General features: G+C 38.1%; 1 protein-coding gene across 1 annotated transcript; it reads left to right on the forward strand.

The window, feature by feature from the left end:
• The first annotated feature begins 340 nt into the window (after positions 1 to 340).
• Positions 341 to 27,370, forward strand: LOC110803639 (GTP-binding protein At3g49725, chloroplastic). Its single transcript, XM_022009162.2, has 13 exons — positions 341 to 928; positions 22,843 to 22,907; positions 23,005 to 23,070; positions 23,206 to 23,295; positions 23,414 to 23,526; positions 24,329 to 24,397; positions 25,139 to 25,283; positions 25,615 to 25,670; positions 25,758 to 25,808; positions 25,921 to 25,975; positions 26,061 to 26,117; positions 26,342 to 26,461; positions 26,579 to 27,370. Exons 1-13 carry the CDS (start codon positions 502 to 504, stop codon positions 26,957 to 26,959), a joined length of 1,695 nt encoding a protein of 564 aa, XP_021864854.1. The 5' UTR covers positions 341 to 501; the 3' UTR covers positions 26,960 to 27,370.

The raw sequence follows: 27,370 nt of genomic DNA on the forward strand, positions 1-27,370 counted from the left end.
GTTACAGAGTATTTACTAGTATGGGTGAGCGGGACCAGATATCCGGTCAAAAACTAAGGAACCGGTACCGGAACCGACCAGAACTGAGTCCTATTTTTGAAACCGGTCCCCGAAATCGGTCAAACCGGGTCCAAAATATTTGGGTACCCAGTTAACCTTCACTTTTTTCATGCTTGTTTTGATTAACAATAAAGTTAAAGACGAATTTTATACATCTTGACAATTTAAAATTACTTTTTTCTTGACTTCTTAACCCAAAACAACAATTAATTATCATATTTTTTGCACTATTTGATCCATTTATATGGGTATCTGGTCTCACCGGTACCGGCTCCGGGTCCAAACCCGTCGGGTCCTTTGCGATTCCGGGTCCGAGATCACCAAGAGTTAGCGCCGGAGTTAAACCTTTAAACTTTCAGCAAGCAAATTGAAGAAACTCAACAAGTAACAGTATATATTCATCAGAAATTCCAGAAACTCACAAATGAATAATAATCAAGCATGACAAACAAGAATCAATTAGTACAAGGAGGGATCTCCCTCATACGATCACAACTCAATCGTCTTCATCTCCTTCAATCCCGCCATTACTTCTCTCAATTTTCTCTGTCTTCCTCTCCAATACCTTCTTCAAACCCATCACTCAAAACCCCATTTTCTCCCTTCTCTCACACACCCTCGTTGTACAGAAACTCAATTGAAGAAGACCCAAATCGAGGCTCAGAAACCCCGCCGAAGCTTCTGGTGGTTCAGCCACGTGTTCGACAAAATGCCAATCTACAGGCTAAGCTCAACGAGGCACTTAACCTAGCTAATTCACTCGATGAACAAAGAGATGGTTGCTTTTCTACTGATTTGAGTCTGAAAAAATCGCCCCCTCATGTTGTTGTTCAGAACCCACTTTCTAGTTACGGCAAGGGCCGCTCAGGTTGCTTCTTGCTCTTTTTTGTTTGCTTCAATTTCGTTAAGTTTGCTTTCATTTTTAAGGTTTTGAATCATCGAGGGAAGAGTTTGTGACAAAATCATGTGTAGGTCAATATAACATAATGTTTCTTCATTTTGATTAAGGAGTTGGGTTTTAAATGGGGTTGGGTTGTATTTGAGTTATGCAATGGAGTTGAACTTGTTAAGAAGTTGTAATTTGATGTTTGACTAGTGCAATGTAATTGAAATTGGTAACAAGGTCATGTAGGTTTTGGCACTTTTATCAAAGAGCTTCTAGTATTCTAGTCCTAGTTTGGTTGATATTCTAATGCATGGGAGGTTTCATTTCCTAGGAAGGGTCGCTCAGGTTGCGTCTTGCTCTTTTTTGTTTGCTTCATTTTCGTTAAGTTTGCTTTCATTTTATGGTTTTGATATACGCACCTCTAAGGGCTAACTATAAGCATTAAATAATCATCCTACGAAGATTTTTATGACAAAATCACGTCTAGGTCATTATAACATCATGTTATTTCATTTTGATTAAGGGGTTGGGTTGTTATTTGAGTTATGCTATGGAGTTGAACTTGTTTTTTTTTTACGCAGAAATAGGGAAATTATATTATTAGGAGGTTACCATGACCTCAATAAAGATGTAGAGTATCTTACATATAGTAGCAAAAACAGCTAATGGCCAGAACAAAAACCAGTAAGCATAGCCATAGCTGAGCAAAAGATTGAACCTAAAAAGTTTTAGATTATACAATACCAAAAGAGGTGAAGTTAGAGCAGTTAGCATTATAGACAATGTACTTCATCCTGTCAAACGAACACTTGATGTAGCTAGGCGTCATTCTGATGCACGAACATTAGGTGGAGGTTGGAAGTGATAAGCTTTGGGAATGTTCATTTTTCGACCAATATCAGCTAACCCATGAGCAACCTTGAGGTTAGCATCCCTTTTGACATGGAGGATGGTGACAGCCCAATTCCTCTTTAGAAGAGAGACGATATCAGTGATGATAGGAGCCCGTTGATGATCTTTGTAACCTCTAGGATTCTCGAACATGTATTTCAAAGCTTGAGCATCAATCTTCAGTTCAAGGTGAGTAATCTTCCTTTCCCAAGCAATCAATAAACCTTCTTTGATTGCGGTGTGTTCCGCTGAAGCAGGGCCAACACTGTTGAAATGAATGGAGAAGCCAATATGCCAAACCCCCTTATCACATCTGAGAACTCCTCCTCCAGCATTATTAATGTCCAACCAAGATCCATCCGTATTGAGTTTAAAATAGGAGGTTTGGGGAGGAGCCCAAATCCTTGCTGAATGAGAGGTGCTTGGCCTAGGAACAGAATTAACACAGTGCACAATGTTGTTAGTGAAAGTGTAGTATGCCCATAACTTGTTGTAGAAACTTGCACTATTTTCCGTTTTAAGATTGAAAACAACATTTTTTCTGTAGGACAAAATATGCCATATTGTTACTGAAAAAATGATTTGCCAAGTTGTTGAATATTTGAAATTGTAAGACACCCAATCATGCCATTTTAAGGGGAAAAAAGAGGGTTCTTCGTGATGAGTTTGTAGATAGAGTTGCAAAGGCCAATGGGTCTGAACTTTTTCATACAAGAAGGAATATCATCTGTAGGAATAAGACAAAGGTAAGAGTTGTTAATATTCTGAGGGATAGAACTAGAGGCAAAACAGTGTTGAATGAAGCTAGTAATAGACTGGTCTAATTCTTTCCAAAACTTTTGGAGAAAAAGAGGTATCAGGTCCAGGACTTTTAATAGGGTTCATTTGAACAAAATGTTTTTAATTTCACTATTGAGGAACTCAGCATCAACATCAATAATGTGGTTGAAAACGCCAGGGACATTACTTCTAAGGCTAGAGGAGTGGTTGTAGTGAAGACATTAATAAAGTACTGTCTTGCCATAGACTTTAGAGCATCCTGGTCATGCACCCAAACATCAACATCATCTTTTAAACACAAGATTTTGCTTCTAGATTTTTTGACTTTTCCAATAGTGTGAAAGTATTTAGTGTTCTAATCATCAAATTTTCTCCAATTTACCCCTGCCTTTTGAGCCCAAGTAACTCTTTCCATTTGGTAAATGTTATTCAACTTAGAAAGCAATTGTTTTTCAAGATCAAAAAGGAAAGGAGAAAAATTTCTTGACAGGCTAGTTGAATACCATCAATTCTACGCAGAAGTTTTTTCTTTTTTAGGGTGAGGTTACCAAAGATATTTTTATTCCAAGCATGCACAGTTGAAAGAAAGTTACAACGGCCATTTAAAAAATGCATATTGTTGACTTTCCAATTATCCACAAAAAAACTGGCAAAGAAGGATGAAAAAGCCAAACTTCTTTACAACGAAAAGGAGAAGGACCAGGTAAAGTAAAGAGAAAGAGCAGAGGACAATGATTTGAGTATGTTTTAGGTAAATGTAATACCTAAGTCACTAACTGTTCGAAAAGGTGTTCACCCAACTTGGGTTTGCCAATGCTAGGTGTTCACGAATCAGCTCCAAACCTTTCGGGCATTGGTCCAAGTATAAGGGTTACTTGAAAACCCAAATCCACCAAAGAGGCAGCATCCACAAGCATGTTCAAATCAGCACATTGGTTGTTGACTTGTTGTCAAACCTTCTACCCCCAGATTTCTCAGATTGTTTAGTAACTTCATATAGAGCAACTTCGATGGTAGAAAAAGGGACCTGCTCACGAAAAAAAAGAACATGTGAGTAGGTAGCCCACCATTGGTACAACAATGACATCAACAACTATTAAAACCATAGCTCAAAAAAAGAAAGGGGAAAAAGTTGAATTAACCGTGACTCACACGTGAAACACAACACAAAAGGATATTGGTACGTGGAACTCTGTTAAGCTATATTAGGAATATTAATATTATGTTAATATTAGGATTGCCATAATATTAGTATCCTAATATTAGGATTAACATAATAGTAGTATATTATCTTAAAATTAGGATTACCATATTATTAGTAGTATTATCTTAATATATCTAAGAATAGTTAGGTTGAAAATAGTTAGGAATTGTAATATATATATTCATTAATTTAATAAGAAGAGTAGTGGCTCTTTGCGTCATATTTGTCATGGTATCAAGAGCAAGGTAAGATTTTTTTTTTCCTCCGCAAATTTGAGGAGAGAAATACGGTGAGTTTTGAGATCGTGTAATGGCGAAGGATGATGAGGAAACTCCGCCACCGAAGGATGAACTCGCAAAGGAATACTATCTAGGATCATCTGATGGTCCAGGAAATATAATTACACCAATTAAACTTAGAGGCTCCAAGAACTACGATGAGTGGTCTACATCGGTTCGTAGAGCTTTGATTTCGAAGAGAAAATTTGGCTTCATTGATGGAACAATCAAAGAACCAACAACAGACCCGGACAGACTTGCAGATTGGATTGCTGTCCAATCTATGTTGGTATCATGGATCACACACACGTTGGAGGAATCGTTGAGATCAAATGTAGGAGATTATGATAATGCCGGAACTTTGTGGCACACGTGTCTGCAAATTAAAAACAAGCCTCGGTGAATGCAAGCAGGGAGGTAATGAGACAGTAGCTGAGTATTATGGCAGGCTGTCAATTATCATGAAGGAACTTGTGAATTATGCAAGGGTACCTAAGTGTGATTGTGGAGGCTGCACGTGTGGTATTGCAGCGCAGGTAGCGGAGATTAGAGAAGAGGATCATCTACATTATTTTTTGATTGGGCTTGACAAACCTTACGAAGCCATCCGAGCCCAATTACTAGGACAGACGCCTCTACCTTCGATAGATGAAGCATACCAATCAGTGACTAATACTGAGGATTTACGAATAAAGGAAGGCCATCAACGTGAGGGTAACATTATGGCTTTCAAGACTGAGGTACGAGGTAAGTCGGGTTATCGAGATCATGCCACTAGATTTTGTAACCATTGCAATAGGGAAGGCCATGAGGATGAGACGTGCTACCAGCTAGTTGGCTTTCCTGGTGGGATGATAGGAGAAAAGGAGGACGAGGCTCTGGCCGTAACAATAATAGTAGAGGGGGTCGTGGGGGCCGAGGTCGCGTAGGAGGCAATGGTGTCACAGGGCCAAGTAATCAAGGGGCAGTAGGTGGTGTGCGAGCTAACAAACTCACAAGCCAGGCACATCAAACTTCTTTGGATGCTTCTGGGATGACTGATGGGCTAGCAGGAGTATCCTCCACTCAAGTCCAGCAGATTATTGACCTGTTGACATCAAAAACCAATACGAAATTGCAAGGTATATGCGATAATAATTTATTATGGATCGTTGATACGGGAGCATCAAATCATGTTACAAACGACCTCTCAATATTGATGAATGTGCGGACGATCCAAAATTGCCCTGTAGGCCTCCCAGATGGACAATTCACTAACTCGAATCAAATTGGTTCGGTGGAATTGAATGGATGGATTAATACTTGATAATGTGTTATTTGTACCTACTTTAAATCGCAATTTAATTTCTGTGACGCAATTGAGTGATGAATCAAATTGTGTGATTCAATTTACTAACAAGATATGTGTTATACAGGACCGGTTGACGAGGAAGATGATTGGCCTGGGTGAACGAACGGATGGACTTTATTTTTTCCGTGGAACTCCGTTGGTCAAGGTGTGTGCGGTTGAGACAGAATGTGTGGTCGAACTGTGGCATCAACGAATGGGGCATCCATCGGAAAGAATTGTGAAGCTTCTTCCTCCTGTGAGTAATGCTGTTAGGAGAAATAATAATGTATGCGATGTTTGTCCTCGTGCTAAGCATACTAGGAGTCCTTTTCCTGTTAGTGAAAATAAAGCTGGTGAAATGTTTGAATTGATACATTTAGATTTGTGGGGGCCCTATAAGACACATTCGTCTTGTGGTGCTCGATATTTTTTAACTATTGTAGATGATTTTTCTAGAGGAGTATGGATTTATTTGCTTCGTAATAAAACTGAGGTTGAAGACGTGTTTATGAATTTTGTTGCAATGACTAAACGTCAATTTAATCAAGATATTAAGGTGATACGAAGTGATAATGGTACTGAATTTAATTGCATGCAAGGTTATTTTTTTAAAAGTGGAATTTGGTTTGAATCATCATGTGTTGGGACTCCCCAACAGAATGGTAGGGTAGAGCGGAAACACTAACATTTATTAAATGTGGCACGGGCATTACGTTTTCAGGCTAAGTTACCAAAGAAATTTTGGGGGGAATGTATTTCAGCGGCATGTTATTTGATAAATAGAACGCCAACTCCTTTGCTCAATAATAAAACACCATATGAAATGTTGTTTGGTAAAATTCCGTCGTATGAGTTGATTCGTGTTTTTGGATGTCTTTGTTATGCATATAATCAACGGAGTAAAGGGAACAAATTTGATTCTCGGGGTAGAAAATGTATTCTTCTTGGATATCCGTTTGGCAAGAAAGGGTGACAATTGTTTGATTTAGAAACACGAGAATTCTTTGTGTCGCGTGATGTTAAGTTTCATGAGAAGGTTTTCCCTTATACTGAGGGTATGGCAGATGATGTTGTCGGAGTATTTGCTAATGAGGAACATGTGGTAGTTTATGGGAGTGATGATGAGGCAGAATGTGTTAATAGTCGCAATGTCAGGCAACCTTTAAGGCCTAGTAGTAGTGAGGCAGTAGGAATAAGCCATAATGCACGAAACACAGGGGCATCAAGTGTGCCAGTAGATGCGAGTGATGGAGAAGTATTGCAGGAGGAGTTAGACGAGGTGTCGCATGAAGCGCACGCCGAAGTGCAGCAAGAGGCGCAGATCACAACACCTGCTTCGAACCAGACAACAGCTATTGGGCAAATGAGCAGCAATAGTGCAGGAAATATTATGTCTGGCAGTACGACGGTAGGCTCGGAAAGTGAGGAGGAGTTGGGGCGAGGGAAGAGACAAAAATACCCTTCCTTCAAACTTCGAGATTGTGTGATGCATACTATACGGAAAAATAAAGTTCCATCGGAAAGTTCATCCTTGACATCATCCTCCTCAGTTACTCCCTATCCTATAACATATTTTGTTAATTATGAAAGATTTTCTGCGAAACATAGAAATTTTATTGCAGCTATTACAGAGGGAAAAGCCCCAAAATCTTTTAAAGAGGCAATGAAACACAAAGCGTGGAGAGAGGCTATGGGTGCAGAAATAGACGCACTTGAAGGGCAGGGGACATGGGTCCTAGAAAAATTACCTCCAGGAAAGAAAGCACTAGGGAGCAAGTGGGTGTATACGGAGAAAAGAGATGAGGATGGAAATTTGATCCGGAACAAGGCACGATTGGTGTGCTTAGGCAATCATCAGATAGAAGGTACAGATTATAATGAAACTTTTGCTCCAGTTGCTAAAATGTCAACAGTGCGAACTTTCTTGGCTGTTGCAGCAGTGAAAAACTTGGAAGTGCATCAAATGGATGTACATAATGCTTTCTTACATGGTGATTTAGAGGAGGAAATCTATATGAAAATTCCACCTGGGTTTCATAAAGATAATACTGACATGGTTTGCAGAATGAAAAAATCTTTGTATGGATTGAAACAGGCACCCCGGTGTTGGTTTGAAAAGTTGTCCATTGCTTTGAACAAGTATGGGTTTAAACAGTCATATTCAGATTACTCGCTATTCACCCTTTCGAAAGGAGAGTTACAGTTGAGCGTTCTAGTATATGTTGGTGACATGATTATTGCCGGAAACAATGTATTTTTTATGTCCGTAAGCGAAAATATGCTCTAGATATTATTTCAGAAACAGGTCTACTAGGTGCAAAACCCTCAGATTTTCCAATAGAACAAAATCATAAGCTAGCACTTGCAGAAGGAAAGGAACTGGAAGATGTAGAGAAATACAGACGTCTCGTAGGCCGTCTAATTTACTTGGCCGTGACTAGGCCAGATTTGGCATATTCTGTGCACATTTTATCGCAGTTTATGCAGACACCAAAGGAAAAACATTGGGAGGCAGCATTAAGAGTAGCACGATACTTAAAGAAGTGCCCTGGTCAAGGCATTCTTTTACGTTCTGATAGTGCTTTGCGACTAGAGGGATGGTGTGACTCGGATTGGGCTAGTTGTCCTTTGACTCGTCGCTCATTAACTGGATGGTTTGTATTACTCGGTCTTTCTCCGATTTCCTGGAAGACTAAGAAACAATATACAGTATCGCGCTCATCAGCAGAAGCAGAGTGTCGTTCGATGGCAGCATTGACATGTGAGTTAAAGTGGTTAAAGCAACTACTTAGAGATTTGGGCGTGGAGCACAAGCAAGGTATGCGTGTGTTTTGTGATAGTCAGTCAGCACTTCACATTGCACATAATCCAGTTTTTCATGAAAGGACTAAACATATTGAGGCAGATTGTCATTTCATACGAGATGCAATCAAGGAAGGTGTTATTTGTCCTTCGTATGTGTCAACGAAGGTGCAATTAGCAGATATTTTTACAAAGGCGTTAGGAAAAGTGCAATTTGAATTTTTTCTTGACAAAATGGGCATTCGAGATCTACATGCTCCACCTTGAGGGGGATGTTAAGCTATATTAGGAATATTAATATTATGTTAATATTAGGATTGCCATAATATTAGTATCCTAATATTAGGATTAACATAATAGTAGTATATTATCTTAAAATTAGGATTACCATATTATTAGTAGTATTATCTTAATATATCTAAGAATAGTTAGGTTAAAAATAGTTAGGAATTGTAATATATATATTCATTAATTTAATAAGAAGAGTAGTGGCTCTTTGCGTCATATTTGTCAAACTCAGGCGTCATTTTCGTTTTTTTAACGTGGTCCCTCCACTTTATGGGAATTAAACAAATTATAGTAGTATTTGCATAGTAAAACAGAGTACAGTAGCATGTTGTACTATATTTTGTCCGCTAGCATTTAACTTTAGGAGATTGCTTCTCCTCCTTTTACACCAAAACATTAGATAGTACTATACTTTTACTTTTACAGAGTCCTAGTAGTACTGAATTGATATTTCCGTGAAATGTGTAAAGTCCAACATAATTTTGGGAACAATACCAAATCAACCAGAAAAGTACACTGCATATCTCAACTAATTTGACTGTCACCAATTATTTAAGCATTAAAATAGAGTAGTATAACTACTAGCTACATTTTAGCCAACTTTTAACTATAGGAAACCTAAAATGTAATATAAATAACTCTAAAAATACTCCCTCTGTCCCAAATTAGTTGTTTCACTTTCCTTTTTCGTCCGTCCCAGATTAGTTGTGTTAGAGCTCGCAGCGGAAATTTGGCTTTTACTAGATAATATGAAATCGATACCTCACAAATAAATAATATTTTGTGAATAAACAAACAACCCTTTATGAAGAAATAATAAATGTTACGTAAGAAAAATAATCTTTTCTTAAATTAAGCTTTAATGATGTGAATTGTTGAATTAACTTACAACCTATGCATTATATAATAAATTAATGCTAAACAACGAATGGCTGAAACTATTTAACTATAGAAACAACGTAACATGTTTGCAAAATATACTCCTTTCATTTTGCATTTTACCATCACACAACCATTTTCCTCTCCTAGAAAATCTCTTTTCCATTCACATTATTTATCTATTCTCAATTTAGAGAAACATATGATATGGTTAATTTTAGCCATATATTCCCACAATTCTCCACCTCGTTCATAATTTGAAAACATTCAAATTTTTGGACGAACAAATTGCGTAATCCTTATCCGGTTGCACCATTTTAACAATGATTGCCTACGTACCCTCGACCGGGATCAAACCCATCGTAGTTCAATTTATTTCTCCATGTATTACCTAACATGAGATAATATTAAGCAATTCCAAACAATGTTAGAACTTGCTTCCTGACACAACTTTCGTTAACATGTCTGCAGGGTTCTCATTTGTATGCACTTTCACAAGAGAAATACTTCCTTTCTCTATGACATCCCGTACAAAATGATACCTTACATCTATATGTTTGGTACGAGCATGATGAACCTGGTTCTTGCCAAGTGAATAACATTTTGGCTGTCACAGTTTAGATTCACACTATCCTGCGTTAACCCCAAATTATCTAGAAGTCCCCGTAACCACAATGCTTCCTTAACTCCTTCCGCCATAGCCATATACTCGGCTTCTGTTGTAGATAAAGCCACTGTAGCCTGTAACATTGATCGCCAACTAACTGGAGCACCATGTATTTTAAACACATAACCAGTAGTAGATCGTCTTCTATCTAAATCTCCAGCGTAATCCGAGTCAACAAAGCCACTTATTTGACATGTATATCCACCAAAGCATAAACCTGTGTCAGTGGTACCTTTCAAGTACAGTAAAATCCATTTAACTACTTCCCAATGTTCTTTACCTGGGTTCGCCATGAACCTACTAACAACACCGACTGCTTGTGAAATATATGGACGTGTACACACCATGGCGTACATTAAGCTGCCAACTGCACTAGCATAAGGTACATTATCCATGTATGCCTTATCTTCCGTTGTAGTGGGAGATTGTTTACTAGAGAGCCTAAAATGTGGAGCCAATGGAGTCACCACTGACTTAGCACCTTTCATCCCAAACCTTTCAATAACCCGCTCAATGTAGCCTTTTTGGCTCAAGAACAATTTTCGGTTTGACCTCTCTCTTCTAATCTCCATACCCAGTATTTTCTTTGCAGCGCCCAAATCTTTTGTCTCAAACTCTTCACCAAGTTGAGCTTTTAAAATATTTATCTCCACCTTGCTTTTTGAAGCGATAAGCATGTCGTCAACATACAATAAAAGATAAATATAATCATCTCCACGAAGTTTACGAATGTATACATAACAATCATAATTACTTCTAGAAAACCCTTGCTTTAACATAAAGGAATCAAATCGCTTGTACCACTGCCGAGGAGATTGTTTCAATCCATAAAGTAATTTCCTCAAACGACATACCTGACTCTCTTTACCCTCAACCTTGTATCCCTCAGGTTGATACATATAGATTTCCTCATCCAAATCACCGTGTAAGAAGGCTGTCTTCACATCAAGTAATTCTAACTCAAGATCACCATGAGCAACAAGACTTAATAGCACCCGAATAGAAGTGTGTTTTACCACCGGAGAAAATATCTCATTGTAATCAACACCCTCTTTCTGTGCAAATCCCTTGGCCACTAGTCCAGCCTTATATCTTATACCATCGGTCTTGGAAGGATCCTCTTTTCTTTTATACACCCACTTACAACCAATAGCAGTCTTTCCCACGGGCAATGGGGCTACCTCCCATGCCTTGTTTTTATGAAGAGATTGCATCTCTTCCTCCATAGCAACCAACCAACTCTCTCTATCCTTGTCTTTGATAACTTGTTTGAAGGTGACCGACTCATCATCCTCCACCGAGAGTGCATATTCTACCAAGTTAACCTGCCCGTAATGCCTCAGAGGTTTGTCTGACCCAAACTTTTGAACTGATTTATAATTTCTCTTTGGCCTAGTGGTTGCCAAAGATTCTTGCTGCTGTTGTGGTAACACGTGTACATTTTTCCGCTGAATCTCCTCATGTTCATCCTCCTCATCATTTTGACTAACACCAGGATTCTCCACCTGAACATGACTAGAATCTGGTTTGTCTCTAGATTCTATCTCCACCACTTGAGTATTTGAAGTAGTCCCGACATCACCATTGTTTGGCACTATAGCTTTAGACAAAGCTACCATGGAACTTTCATCAAAGGTCACACTCACATCTCTGCTAATTACAATTTTAGAATCCTTACACTCCAAAGACGATAGCCATTAACGCCTTTGGGATACCCCAAGAATATTGCTTACTTGGCTCTTTCATCAAGCTTATTATCCTTGACATGATAATAAGCTGTGGACCCAAAAACTCTAAGTTTCTTATAATCTGCATGTTCCCCTGACCACACCCTATAAGGGGTGTCACCATCTAAATAAGAATGTGGGGATCGATTCACTATATAGCAAGCTGTAGCAACCGATTCTGCCCACCATTCTTTGCCTACCCCAGAATTAGAGCGCATACACCTATCCTTCTCAAGTAATGTACGATTCAGTCTTTCTGCGACTCCATTCTGCTGTGGTGCGTCTCTCACTGTCCATTGTCTCACAATGCCTTCTTGATCACAAAACTCCTTGAAAGCCCCCTCTGTGTACTCCGTACCATTATCAGACCGTACAATTTTTAGCTTTCGACCCGTTCTGTTCTCAACCATTGCTCTCCACCGCTTGAAAATGTCGAATACCTCATTCTTATGCTTGAGAAAATAAATCCAAGCATATCTAGAATAATCATCAACAAATGTAACAAAGTACCTAGAACCACCCTTGGAAGTAACTTTAGTCGGACCCCAAACATCCGTATGCACATAGTCTAACAACCCTCTGCATTTGTGCTTGCTTGTAGAGAACTTTACCCTGTGTGCTTTTCCATACACACAATGTTCACAAAATTCCATTTGTGGTTTCTTCATGTTCTTCAACAAACCTTGTCCGCAAAGCAATGATAGACCTTTTTCCGACATATGACCAAGGCGTATGTGCCATATCCTAGTGCATTCTGTTTGGTTTTTACTTCCACTGATTCCAACTGCTAAATCACCTGTAACAGTTGTGCCCAAAAGAGGATAAAGATTACCGTGACGAATCCCATTCATCACTACCAAGGAACCACGAACAACTTTTAATACTCCATTTTCCATGGATATTTTGCAACCATTTTTCTCTAATAACCCAAGAGAAATAAGGTTTTTCCATAAATCTGGGATGTGTCTCACATCCTTCAAGGTTATTATTGTTCCATCATGCATCTTAACTCGGATAGTACCTAACCCGACAGTCTTACAGGCATGATCATTTCCCATCAAAACCGTGCCACCGTCCAAACTTTGATAAGTTGTAAACCACTTTCTGTTTGGGCACATATGGTGTGATGCTCCTGAATCAAGCATCCACTTACCAGATATTTCAATGCATTGTTCTGAAACAGAGTAACAATAATCTTCCTCGTCATTTGAGACAAAACTTGCCTCTTGTTTTTCTGGTTGTTTTCCTCGGGAGTTGTTGTTGTCCGGCCTCTTGAATGCAACCCTCTTATTTGGGCAATTTACTTTAAAATGACCAAGCTCACCACATTTGTAACATGGTCTTTCCGCTAGGGGTATAGATTTTGATCTAAACTTTCCTCCCTTGCCTCTTCCTCTTTCATTAGTCCTTCCTCTAGTTGTAAACAATCCCTGAGCTTGTTCATTGTGTTTTCTTCCATTACTAGACATAATTCCACTTGTAGCAACCTTTTGAAGGTCATCCGCTAAAAGCGACGTTCTAGTCTCATCCATGGTTAGGGTATCACCCACAAGCATCAATGTTTGATCCAGATTTTTATAGGATTTCGGTAATGAAAGCAATAACATGAGTGCTTGGTCTTCCTCATCTACCTTCACATCAATATCCTTCAAGTCTGATATAATCCTATCAAACTTATTGATATACTCCCGAATTGAGGCGCCTTCTTCCATCTTGCATGTATACAATTTGGATTTTAGATAGTCCTGTTTGTTAAAGTTTTCGTCATGAAATTTGTCTCTAACTTTGCACACACGCCAGCAGCCGTTGCTTCCTCATTTACCAAGAATGCAACATCCCTCTCAAGGCACAAGATTATGGCTGCTCGTGCTTCAAGATCTAACTCTTCCCAATCCTCATCCTTCATATCTCCGGGCTTTTGTTCTTTTCCCGCTAGCGCTTTGTGTAGCTTTTGCGAAATTAGTAAATTTTCATTTGCACCCTCCAATAGGAAAAATCATTTTTCCCATTGAATTTTTCAATTTCATATTTCCCAACTTTTACCGTTTCACTAGTATAAGCCATTATAACAAATATTTTTCAAAATAAAAAATTTAACCACTTAATATTTTGATGTTGGCTCTGATACCAATTGTTAGAGCTCGCAGCGAAAATTTGGCTTTTACTAGATAATATGAAATCGATACCTCACAAATAAATAATATTTTGTGAATAAACAAACAACCCTTTATGAAGGAAATAATAAATGTTACGTAAGAAAAATAATCTTTTCTTAAATTAAGCTTTAATGATGTGAATTGTTGAATTAACTTACAACCTATGCGTTATATAATAAATTAATGCTAATCAACGAGTGGCTGAAACTATTTAACTAAAGAAACAACGTAACATGTTGTTTGCAAAATATACTCCTTTCATTTTGCATTTTGCCATCACACAACCATTTTCCTCTCCTAGAAAATCTCTTTTCCATTCACATTATTTATCTATTCTCAATTTAGAGAAACATATGATATGGTTAATTTTAGCCATATATTCCCACAAGTTGTTTCACTTTCCTTTTTCGTCCGTCCCAGATTAGTTGTTACACTTCTAAATTAGGAATAACCCCACAATTATTATATTATCTCTCTCTTCTCACTAAATTCTTTTTGTCCCCACACCCTCTCTCATTCAATTAAAAAAATACCCCACTAACTCCTATCACATCTACTTTTTCAATAAAATAACAATTGATAACCAAACGACACTTATCACCTAAAACTATGTGCAAAGGTAAGTGTAACAACTAATCTGGGACGGAGGGAGTATTTAAGAAGCTTCACTTTGTTTCCTTACGGGTAACCCGTTCACAGAGCAACTCCAATTCACAAGTCCCATGTAGAGCGAAGATTTAGATGGATAATTCATATAGCCAACATTATGGTTATTTACAAAATTGCTCCGATACCGAAGATCAAAATTCGTCACAACAATTACCAAATTCTCACCCTCAAAATTATCATGAAAACTATTACCACCCCGGTTATGTTTACCCACATATGATACGGCCAAGTTTGCTTCCTACTATGTCAGGATATTATCCTAGACCTCTATTTTCAAATGAATCCAATATGGTTCATGGAAATATAGGTAGGGAAACAATAGGGGCCTCTAGTATGCACCAAGAATCTCCACTATAAGGGTCATGTGTGGAGTCTGATACTCCTCAAAGTGAAGATATACAAGAGGTAAATAATCAAGTAGCAAGAACATCAACAAGGAAGGCTATTAGGTGGAGGCAACACATGGATGAAAAATCTATGCACGAGTTGGTTAAATTTCTCGTTTGATTCAATCAAAGGCATTGATCAAAGTAAGGTAGATTATTGGAAAAAGATCGTAGATTACAACGAGTGGAAGGGGGAAAGTCCTTCAGTCAACATTGAGCAAGCTTCAAATCATTGGTATCAATTGAGAACTACATAAAACTGAAAAATTCCTACATGAGCGGCCATGACGAAGACCAAATAATTAGTCATGCCATGATACTTTATACCAGCCAAAGCCTAACAAAGAAAAAAAAGTTTTCATATATTTATTCTTGGAGAATTGTTCGAAATTCCCCCTAGTGGAAGGATCATGTCTCTTCACAAAGTAGTTCCACAAAAACAACAATGAATTCAACAGTGCAGTTGTTGGATGAACGACCAATGAGGCACAAGGCCGCTAAAGCAATTGTGAGGAATAAAGGTAAAGGCAAGTTAAAATATAATACAACCCGCCTTGACGAGAAATGGGGGTGACTATCAAGATTTACAATCAAAGAGACTTGCATTGTGTGAATGGTACATTCGGCAACAAGATTATGTGATTCTTTGCAAGGACACATCAAATATGGATGAAAGAGCTAGGAAAATCACGAGCAAGTATGCGAAATCATTAGAGCTAAACATGGAATGTCGTGATAAGATATTAATTTACAAATTTAAGTAATGAGTTGAGTGTTTTAAGTTTTTTTTTTTTTTTTTTTGGCAAGTGATTTATGTACTTCTATACTGCGTTCAATAATTTATAGTACATCCTAATTAGAGCTAAACATGGAATGTCGTGATAAGATATTAATTTACAAATTTAAGTAATGAGTTGAGTGTTTTAAGTTTTTTTTTTTTTTGGCAAGTGATTTATGTACTTCTATACTGCGTTCAATAATTTATAGTACATCCTAATTTGTACTTCGTATCTTAGTTTTTTTCGTAATATTAATTTACTCTAAGTGTAATAATTAAGAACGTAATTCGAGTTAGTACTATTATCATCCTTTTGGGTTTGACCCGTATTTTGTAGTTGTGTTATATCATAAACCGTACCAAAATACTCCATATATAGTTTTTCTTTTGACTTTTGGACCACTTAAAAATGATAAAAGGAGAACTAATATGCATTGCACCAAAAAAAAAAATGTTATTACTGAAGTGAAACATATGACGAGATAAGGAGTTACGAGGTATACAAGGTGTGTATATGTTTTATGTGTAGATTACTTAGTGTTATATCGAACATATATAATAGCATGACTACGAACTTGTATAGACTATGAACATAATACTGAATAGTGTGATTACTTTTTTTTAATGTCAATTTAGAACTTCTCTACTAATTGATGTTGATATTAGTTTCATTTCTTTGCCTAATTGTAGAAGGTGGGAAAAGGGTTAAACAAGAAAAAAGTTAGGGAAGTACTTCGTAGCTTATAACCAAAAAAAAGAAAATGAATTGTTCCAATTCCTCCATTTACATTCTCCTGAATCTAGGGAGACAATTAGCACTTGGTTTACTAAATGGAGCCAAAAAAAAAGGATCTTCACAATAGTAACATTATATGTACAAGTACATATATATCCACCTTTTCATACTATTACATTCCATTTCCTTTACCAATTGAGGTTGGCATGAGTGGTTAAGGGCTTCTTGCTCCTTAATCAAGGTCTCGGGTTCGAGCCTTGGGAATGGAAAAAATCTCAACCGAGAGGGATGCTGCCCATCGAGGTACCCATGCAAACTCCCGCGGGAGATTAGTCCACTCGCCGAAGGCGGTGGGAACTCCTCGTAGTAGAAAAAAAAAACATTCCATTTCCTTTGATATTTCTCTTATATTCCATTCCCTTTGATATTTTCTTACCGATTCAAAAATGTCTAAAGCCCAAATTCTTCAAACAACATTGATTGGGATGAATTTTGGGAAGTGCAATTGTTCGATGAATCAAATGATGAAATGGGTCGCTACATAATCTCACAATATGAAAAAACCCCAAGAGTGATTGTCCCTCGTGATCACGAAGGTGGTGCAGAACGTCTATATCAAGACTATTATTAACAACCGATATATCCAGAGCATGTTTTTCGGAGAAGATTCCGAATGAGAAGGGAAATCTTCAATCTTATAGTGGAAGCCCTTAAAAATCAGCGAATGCTTTTAACAAAGGGTTGATCTTACAAAAAGAATGGGTTTATCTCCTCTTCAAAAATGCATTGCCGCTTTTCGCATACTAGCTTATGGAACTCCGGCTGATGCAATAGACGAGTACATCAAGATCGGTGAGAGCACATCTATAGAGTGCTTGAAGTATTTTGGAAGGTGTACATGAAAAAGCCCAATGCTAGTGATATCCAACGACTGCTTCAGATGCATGAGGAATATCATGGCTTTCGCGGCATGCTTGGAAGTCTAGATTGTATGCATTGGGCATGGAAAAATTGTCCAACTGCATGGAAAGGGAAATTCACTCGAGGTGATTATGGATATCTAACAATCATGCTTGAAGCAGTGTTGCTGGATCAAACAACGACATTAATGTGTTAGAGCCGGTCAAACTTGTTTCAAGAGAAATTGCAAGGTCGAGCTCCAGAGGTACATCTTATTGTTAATAGCATTGAGTACGAGATGAGATATTATCTTGTTGATGGTTTATATCCTGAGTGGGTCGCATTTGTCAAAAAATTTCCTCATCCCTGAGACCCGAGGAGGCTCCTATTTAAGCAAAAGCAGAAGAGTGCAAGGAAAGATGTTAGAGCGAGCATTTGGAGTACTTCAATCTCGTTTTTCTATAGTCTGTGGGCCTGCACATTGTTGGCATAAACGTAATATTCATGATATTATGGATGCGTGCATTATACTACACAATATGATTGTTGAAGACGAACTTCGAGGAATATCTTGCAAGATGCAACTATGCGAGATAGACAAATGTATCATGAACTTAAGGCAAACCTAGTAGAGCATATATGGACGCATTTCGAGAGCAATAACTTAGACCGGTCTTTGTTTAATTTTAAAACATATAATTTCTTATTGTTTGTTATGAGTTATGTTTGTTTTCAATTAGTAATGAAATCATCGTGTGTTATAATTTATTATAATCAAAATATATTTATGTTGGATATTGAATAATTTATAAAACATCAAATAAATAAATTGTTTAAATTAAATATAATAGGGAGTTATAAGGTATTGTAGCCCACCAATGTGAAAATTTGTAACTTAAATCAATTATAACTAGAAATTTGGTGTGGCAAACTTAGCCACACCACCTTGTAGCTCACCATTGGAGTTGCTCTTTTGTCCCCCAGCACCAACCAAGGTGTAGAAAGAGGAGGAAGAGAGGATCTAAGGTCACCCAGAGCTCATGTCTTTTGGTACTAGTACATGGTGCATAAACACCAATAATGAGGACATCTGATTGTGAAGGACTAAGCTTAGTAAGGGCATGAAAATAGTTTGGCGTTTTTTCAGTGCAGGATGAGAGAGACAACATTAGAGTTATAAAACATCCAAACCCCACCTCTACGAGGGGACAACCAGATACTTATCAAATCCCAGATATTTTGCAACATATTGCGCCTTATCCTCATTATTTTTAGCTTCAAGAATGATGAATATAGAGGGTTTATGATTGCTAATAACGTCCCAAGCATGAGGGATGAAATCATTCTTAGTGGCTCCTATAACATTCCATACAACTAAACTTCATATTAATATCAGGAAAAGGAATTGGGTATAACCTGATTGTTTGAGATCACTTACTGAGATCCATGGAAAGAATTTCACCTAGTCCTTCCAATTATGCGTTTGATCCAACAATGGGATATCCTTCATTTTGAGTGGCATGATCATCGCCTGAATCTCCTTCTCCCCTCCGTTGATCATCCCCCAATATCTGAACTCCCACGACCCTCCTTTTAGGACTGTGTAGGTTTTCATATGGTTTGATAGTAGCTCTAAGTCGAGCTCTACTGTGTTTGACTCCAATATAAAACTTATTGGTTTTTTGGGTGGCGGTAGAAGAGGAATGAGAGGGATTGTGGAAGAGAACGGTGGGGATGGAAGGGAAAGATTAGTGTGTGGCCGGTAAAGATTCAAGTTGTTGCGGGAGAAGAGAATTGTGCAACTAAGAAATCTTCTGTCGCGTGGGTGGTGTCTCTATCGATGCTCATAGGAGTGGGTTCCCCATTGGTTTGTCCAGGATTGGGTGGATGAAGGGGTTGATAGTTGGGTCCAGTGGCGGAATAGGGCGTGGTGTAGGTTTATGCGGTGGGTAAGGGTTGAACGGGAGTCTGAACGACAGTGACGACCTCAAATTGTTGGCTAGCCATCTTGCCGGAGACTCCTCGTGTTGAAAGCTGGAGCTTGGGGTGGAGAGGATGGTGGTGGGGTTGTTGCATTGAGTTGTTGTGGTGGGGGGCTGGATGGTGATGGTGGTGGGTGGAGAGGATCGAAGATTTTGTTGTAGAGTGTTCTGCATTTGACGAATTTTGTTTGATCGTCTTGATGCTTGTTGTTTTCGTAGGCAAGGGAATTGGGGTTGTCTTTCCATTGTTGTGTTTTTTCTGGGAAGATGAAAGAGCAAGGCTTGGAATTGTCATGGTGGTATTTAAAGGCTGGGAAATGGAGGAAGACGGGAGGTCACTGACGTTAGCGGCCAGTAATGGGATAGTAATGGGATAGACACGTGGCTTAAAAGGAGTTGTAGCATTGAAGGCAGAATGGGAAGATGAAGGGATTTCCTTCTCTGGAGCACCTAAAAGATTTAAAAGGATTTTTCCTTCATTCTCGAGATTATTTGCACCAATGGATGAAAATTTTACTGTGTTTTCTTCATCTTCCTTCTCCAAGACTTGGTAAGGATTTCCTTGCCGGGGAAGTTTATCCTTTCTTGTCTGTTTAGCCTTGTTGGGTTGTTGATTAACTGAAATGGATTTCTGTCAGGGTTTATTTTTTTGTTTTGGTTGTTTTGGTGGGCTTTGGGCTTCGTTTATTAACAACCATAGTCCATGGACCGTATGAAGATAATTTGGGGTCTAAAATTGGCAACTCAGATTGTTGATTTTCAAAAGGTGGATGACTTTGTGGGTTTATGTTTAGACTTGGTATGGCGGGGCAATCATGGGTGTTTGACTTTACACTTGGTATGGTGGGGCAATCACGGGGGTTTGACTTTTTGGTTGTGGTTGCTTTATTTGTTTGAGTATGGGAAAGGCTAACTCTGTACTTGGGGTTGAGTGAGACATTTTTCCCACATGTGAAGCATAAAGAGCTATGTTACTCCGACACTCCCTCGGACGCTGGTGTCGGTGTCGACACGACCCGACCCGCGACACGACGCTCGACACGTGTCCGGGGAGGTGTCGACACCGATGTCGGAAAAGTGTCCCGAATACAGTGTCGGAATCGGAAGGAGAAAAAAGAAAGTAGAAAAAAAAATTCAAAACTTATCATTCAAGATTAAGATATACATCGTAGGTGTTAAAATTTGTCTTACCCATAACCAAAGACACTAGATCTTGAAGAATTCGAAACCCTAGCTCTAGTAATTGACGGTCGGAGAAGGCGAGAAAAGAAAAATATTGTTGGGGCTTTTATTGTAGAAGAAAAAACGATTTGATTTCCCTCTTCAATTTTGTTTTTCGTTAAAAATTAACTCTTTGAGAAACAACCATAGCCATGGCTTCAATCCCGTCGTTTTGGTGTGTGAGTTGTTTCTGCAATTTTGCCTGGGTGGGGAAGGTGGACGGTTTCTAACTTTTTTTTTTTTACTTTTTTTACTTTTTTTTTACTAAAGTAAAGGTGTGGTGTGGGAAGTAGATAAACCCACGTGCCTACTGCCTACCTTTCCCACTCAATGTTTTATGTTACTTTTTTTTTTGTTGTTTTTCATTTATTGTAGAGTGATGACAAACCCATGTGCATGGGAGTATGTTTCCCATTCATTTTTTTTAGTTTTTTTTTTCCTGTATTTCATTTATTGTTAGTTTACTTTAATAAATTTTGCATTTAGATATTTAAGTAGCTTTTATTAATAATTTAATGCCTCATTTTTTTAATTTAACAATTTCTTTTGTATTTAAAAATAAAAGTGTCGTGTTTTTATCCGACACTTTGTATTAGAGCGGTGTCTAAAAAACAAGTCAAGACACCCCTTTGACCGTGTCGGGGTGTCTGCAAATATTTGGATCGAAGTGTCGGATACTCCGACACCCGTGTCGGACACGACACCGACACCCGTGTCTGAGTAACATAGATAAAGAGTGGATATTTTCATATTCAATAATTTGCCATTGGTTACCTACCCAAACTTTTGTAATAAGAGGATTATTGAGATTAATAACAAGACAAACTCTAGCATACCTTGCACGGGTGAGATGATCGGTTGCTTAATCAACTCAAAGTGGAGTTCTAGCGACCTTTGCAATTTCGAAAAGTGATTGTTTATGATAATATTCCACTGGTAACTCAGGAAACATACCGTCATGGAATCAAATGGGTTCATAGATGGCCGAAAGTTTGGCTTCCATTTGGTTATCATAAGATAATGATCAAGAACAAACCATGGCCCCCTAAGAGTGCTCTATCGTAATCATCATGCAAGGAGAATCGAAAGGGGTAGACATTATGCCCTAGGTCAATAACTTATAGGTTGCCCTTTGGTTTCCACATGATATGAACACGTTGATTGATGAATGATGGACGAATAGAAATATCTAGGCATTTTCCCATTAGGGTTAGTTTCCATGGTTGACAAAGCTTGTCAAGAGTGGATTTCGTAAACTGAGCTGCCTTTGACTCACCAGGAGGATCAGCTGAATTCGTTTTGCCTCATCAAACCATTGAGATGAGCCTTCAACAACAACTTTGGAAGATAAGGGTTTTGTAGTAGGCGGTTGAGATGGGTTGTGATGGTTGAGTCACTATCTCTTCCTGATCATCCATAGTGACGTACTGACGTCTCTCGACAGAGATCCATTCTCCACGACTTGGGATGAACTCAAATCAGTAGAATGGTGTTGTCTAAATCCATTAGGGAAGGTTGGAGTGATTCTTTGAACGCCTTTGAAGAGCACCTGCAATAACAAGAGAGATAAACAGAAAAAATTTGAGGGAGAAGACAAACTCCCTAGTTCTAAGAAGACCCCCAGAGGCCCCCTCGCCAAAGGTGAGAAGGAAAATCTCCGGTAATCAAACTTAATTAGATCAAGAGAGAAGGCAGAGAGAAAATCTAGAGAGAGAAACTACAAGCAAGTCATCTCTCGCCAACCCGGAGTTAAACTTGTTAACAAGGTCTTGCTAAGTTGTAAGTTGGTATTTGAGGTGTGCAATGTAATTGAAATTGGTAACAAGGTCATTTAGGTTTTGGCATTTTTATCAAAGCGCTAGTTGTACTCCTAAAGTCCAAATCCTGAAAAGTCACATGTACTGCATAGGGAGGGGATGATCGGAAAAAGTTGTCTCATTTACTAAAATAGTAACTAATATGGTTTTTCTTGTAATGAAATCAATGTTACAGTGATTCGACTACGGTCAGATGTTTAGTTTGAAGATGAACATAAAAAGAGGTTCTGAAATTAGGCCTGGTATAGTGGTATATTTGGATTTGAAATTTTTGGTGAGTTGAGGGATAAGATGTGATTCAGGTGAATCTGAACGATATTATGTTAGTATTGATCTTGGTGTCCTTGTTGAAGATAGTCGTGTATAGATCATTTTGTGAATGAACTTCATTTATAACATGTGCAGATACGTACTTTGGACCGGGGACGGTGGAAAACATTAAGTGCCACATACATGCCATTGAATCGCAGGCAAGGCGCTTATAGGATGCCTGTACAAGTGCTGTCTTTATCACCTACATATATTAGATTGATAATGTTTTGATGCATTCTCATTTTGGTCGTGTAGCAAGGTGAAATGGATGCTGTATTTGTCAATGCAATACTTTCTGCTATTCAGCAGAGGAATCTGGAAGTAAGTTCTTTAAGTTGTACCGTATTTTTTCTGATGAACCTAGTGAAATACTGCAAGGGAAAACCATAGTTGTAGTGTACTGCGTACTAGTACATATTTCTGCTGTTGAGAAACTTATTACTTACTCTGTTGCAGAGGGTTTGGGATAAACCTGTTTTAGATCGTGTGGGCCTTATCATAGAGATTTTCAATGCTCATGCATACACCAAGGAAGCGAAACTCCAGGTAGAATTATTTCTAGTCTAATGAGTTATCATGTTTTAATTTTTTCCTCACATTCATCAAGAAACTGCTTTATTTTTTGGATATAGTGAATTTTCTTCTGATCCGTTTAGACTGTCAGGCAGAGTTAGCAGCTATAATGTATAAGAAGAGTCGGCTTGTTCGAGTACGGGCTTCCGATGGTCGTTACACTTTTGGAACAAAGGGAGAAGCTGAAGTTGTGAGTGCTCGAGGGTGAGTTTCCACTATTTATACGCATTAAGATATTGAAATAATGATCGCAGCATTTCAAGCCTGCATAAAATCTGAGAACATACAGTATGTGAGTACTTGGTAATTGGTAGTCCATCATTTACTAAATGTCTGAGATTTCAGATGAATTGATTGAAGCTTCTCATTTGTTGTGCTGGTAGCTAAGAAAGTTCATTCCTGCTATACTGCCATTATTTAAACGAAACCAAGTTGCTATCTAGTTTCCAATATATTGATGTTATAATCCAGATATTAATACTAAACACAAACAGCGGAAAATGGAAAACTTGTGTGAAACCCACAATAACAAAATTGGTCTGTGTACTTAAGTACTTAGTTCTTTACTTGATTAGGGTTTAGATTGTTCTTGATAATTGATTCATAAAGTTGAGTGGACTGCATATGGATCATTGATTTGTAGTTCCTATGGGTCAAGATCATTGAAAAAACAGATTAAAAAATCCATCTCTAAGGAGTAACTTTCTGGTGATTCTGGGCTCTTCTGAACATTGTTGTTTCATTCGTCTGTGGCTCGTGTCCCTCGATCTTTTGACATGGACCAGTGGCATCCGATTTACCTGAAAATCTGATGAATTCATGAAAATAAGTCTGCTGCAGTGCTGCCCCTTTATATGTTATTGAGGTCTATGCTTCAGTTGATTGCCATCTTAGCTTACAATTTTTTGAGTTTCATTCTTTGCAGCTTGATTGAATTATTGTCGTGCAAGCATAATCAGTAGTCTTGTTGAAAGCATTATCTAATTTGCATGAATGTCCATTGCAGGAGAGGAAGTGGTGGTCGTGGTTTTATTAGTGGTGCTGGAGAAACAGAGCTTGAGCTTCAACGTCGAAGGTTTCCCCTACTTTAATCTGTTTTTTTCCTAGAAGATTTTGAACTTGATGAGTTGATGGTTACTTTTTTTTGTCAATGAAGAATGTAGTGCATATTGGCGATATGCTATTGTTTATAACTTTATAATATTGGTAAATTTGTGCTTTCATCCTCCATTTTGATCCCTCCCCCTTATACCAGCCCCCTCATTTCTGCCAGACCAGGGATGAATCCAGAGTTTAAGATGGATTTTTCTTTGGAATTGTGCAATTTGTTTTGGCTCCTATAATTGTATGATCCATGCTAAGTCCTGTAAGCAGCGTTCTAACTCAAATCAGATACGTTGGAGGAGCTTTAGCTCAGACCCGAGCCAAGTTTTTTCCCCGTGAAGTATAACTTGGACTTCCTTCGTGTATAATATGCTTCTCCATGAGCTGAACTGTGTTACATGCTTAGTTTAGTATATGCTTCTTTAATATTTTTTCTGAAGAATTGTCGCTAGACATGACAGTGGACTTCTATCCTCTATGTTTTTGCCATCTTCTAAAAGATGTATACAGTTCTGGAGTGGTAAGGGGCGGGGCTTCATGCTTCACTCACCTTCAAATGATTGGTTCATGCTTCACTCACCTTCAAGTTCTGAACTGTGTGATTGTTCGCCTATAATATGTTAATGCTTTGGCAATTCTTCTGTTTGAAAATTTTGAGGTGCTACATAGTTTATCTTTTGCAGTGAACTAAAACTTGAACTTCTAATGGCAGAATCTCAGAAAGAAGAAAGCGCCTGCTGGCTGAAATTGAAGAAGTTCGTAAAACACGTGCTGTACAGCGTGCAGGTCGGAAAAAGCAAGGAGTTTTAGATGCTCCAGGGTTTGCCACTATCGCTGTTGTTGGTTACACTAATGCTGTCAGTGATCAACGTCTCCTACACTTGTTTTTTTCCTTGCCTTTTCTGTTTGCATCTCAGAGATGAAATTTAGGCCCCGTTCGGTATCGTTTTTTGTTTCAGTTTTCTGGTTTTTACAAAACTAAAAACCAAAATATGAAAACCATAAAAAGTAGTTTCTAGTATTTTTGTTGTCAATTTTCAAAATTAACATGATCACTATAAGTATGACTAAATTGTAGTTCATGATTCAATCTAAATCATATGACTTTCAAAACCACAAAACTGGAAACTGACGGTCATACCGAACAAGTCCTAATTAGTTTTTGACTAGATAGTTCTTCGTCTACAGGGGAAGTCTACATTAGTTAGTGCACTCTCAGACAGTGATCTGTATAGCGACGATAGGTATACTCATTATCAAAAGTGCTCCTCTGTTTTCATATATATGGTGTAAATTTTAATCACCGTGTTAAATTAGTTCAATATGTGCAGATTGTTTGCCACAGTCGACCCAAGAGTCAGAGGCGTTACTCTTCCATCCGGGTAATATACTGCAAGGAGCCCCCAATATTCTTGCCTTTAGCTGGTTTGGAGTATGATGAAATAGTACGACATCAAATTGAACCTAATTAACCTTTTAAATATTAATATTCAGGAGGAAGGTCCTACTTAGTGATACAGTGGGATTTATATCTGATTTGCCAGTGCAAGTGAGTTGGCAGGACAGAAACTCATACTTGTGTTTACGAATGTTTACTACCCTCTTTTAGAATTCTAATATGCATTCTTTTGCAGTTAATTGAAGCATTTCATGCTACCTTGGAAGAAGTTGTAGAAGCAGATCTGCTTGTGGTGTGTTTTTTTTTCTCTCAGTTTTTTTTCCATTGTCCATTCTATTTTGATAGATGTTCTGAGAATAGGGGCATGGCCTGCAAATATGGGCGTGAGTTCATTTGGGATTTGGCGTAGTAGGATCCTTTATCTTAACAAACAAAACAAAAAGGATGTTAAACTGACTATAGTTTTCTCATTGATCATGAAACTGGGTGATGATTGATTCTGCACAAAATGTACAGCATGTACTGGATTCCAGTGCATCGAATCTCGAGGAGCAACGACAAGCTGTATTAGATGTCCTCCGTCAAATAGGTGTTTCAGGGAAAAAGATTCAAGATATGGTTGAGGTTTGGAATAAGGTAGTTTTAATACTTCAATCTGTCCAGTTCTTTCTTTCTTTTTTTCGTTTTTTGTCATTCTGAATCATTGAGATTATTATGATGATGATTAAATTTCTAAATTTGATTTGAACTCAGATTGATATCCAAAGAGATACAGACACAGAAACAGAAACTGGAGTCAGCAAATTTGATGATGACAGTGATTACAAGTTTGAAGAGGATGAAGATGAAGTAGCTGATGATGAAGATGATCAGAAATTGGAGTCCTGTAACGGGTCAAAGACGGAGGAAGAAGGCCCGGACTCTCATCCCGGGCCTGAAAGTCAACACATTCCACTTGTCAAAACTTCTGCAGTAACAAGGGTAGGATTGCAGGAACTGCTTGAGCTCATTGATGAGAAACTGGTTCAGATTGACAAAGAGCAACTTTCATCAAGGAAAGTGCAGGAGAAGGGTGAATTTGACCGTAAGTGGCGACCTACTCAAGCCGAGAACGTGAGTGTTGCCATGGAATAATTTCGTGGTTTTCTCTCAACCGTACAAGTAAATTTGCGCGTTAGTTTTAGCGACGCACACTCTGTGCCATGTTTATTATAAGTTTGTAACTAACTGCCAATGAGGTAAAAAGATGTTGAAGTTTTTTGCTTTCATGTGGAATTTTGTAGTTTCCAAGTAGCCAAATAATTTTGTGGGATACTAGGATGTTGAACTTCTTTTGCTGATTTGGAGAGTTAGGCCATGGAAGTTTAGAGAGGTAGTGGGTAAGTTTAGTTATGTAGATACTAGATAATGTCATTTTGGTGGCATTTCACATTTTCACCTAATTTTTTCTGCCTAAAGAAACAGAAAAAAAGTTCCTCAATTTTACAATAAACTATTGTAAGACCATATAATTCAAAAACATATTGTGCTTTGGTTTCCCTGAAA

The sequence above is a fragment of the Spinacia oleracea genome, chromosome 3 (assembly GCF_020520425.1).
Source record: "Spinacia oleracea cultivar Varoflay chromosome 3, BTI_SOV_V1, whole genome shotgun sequence".
Classification (NCBI taxonomy): domain Eukaryota; kingdom Viridiplantae; phylum Streptophyta; class Magnoliopsida; order Caryophyllales; family Amaranthaceae; genus Spinacia; species Spinacia oleracea.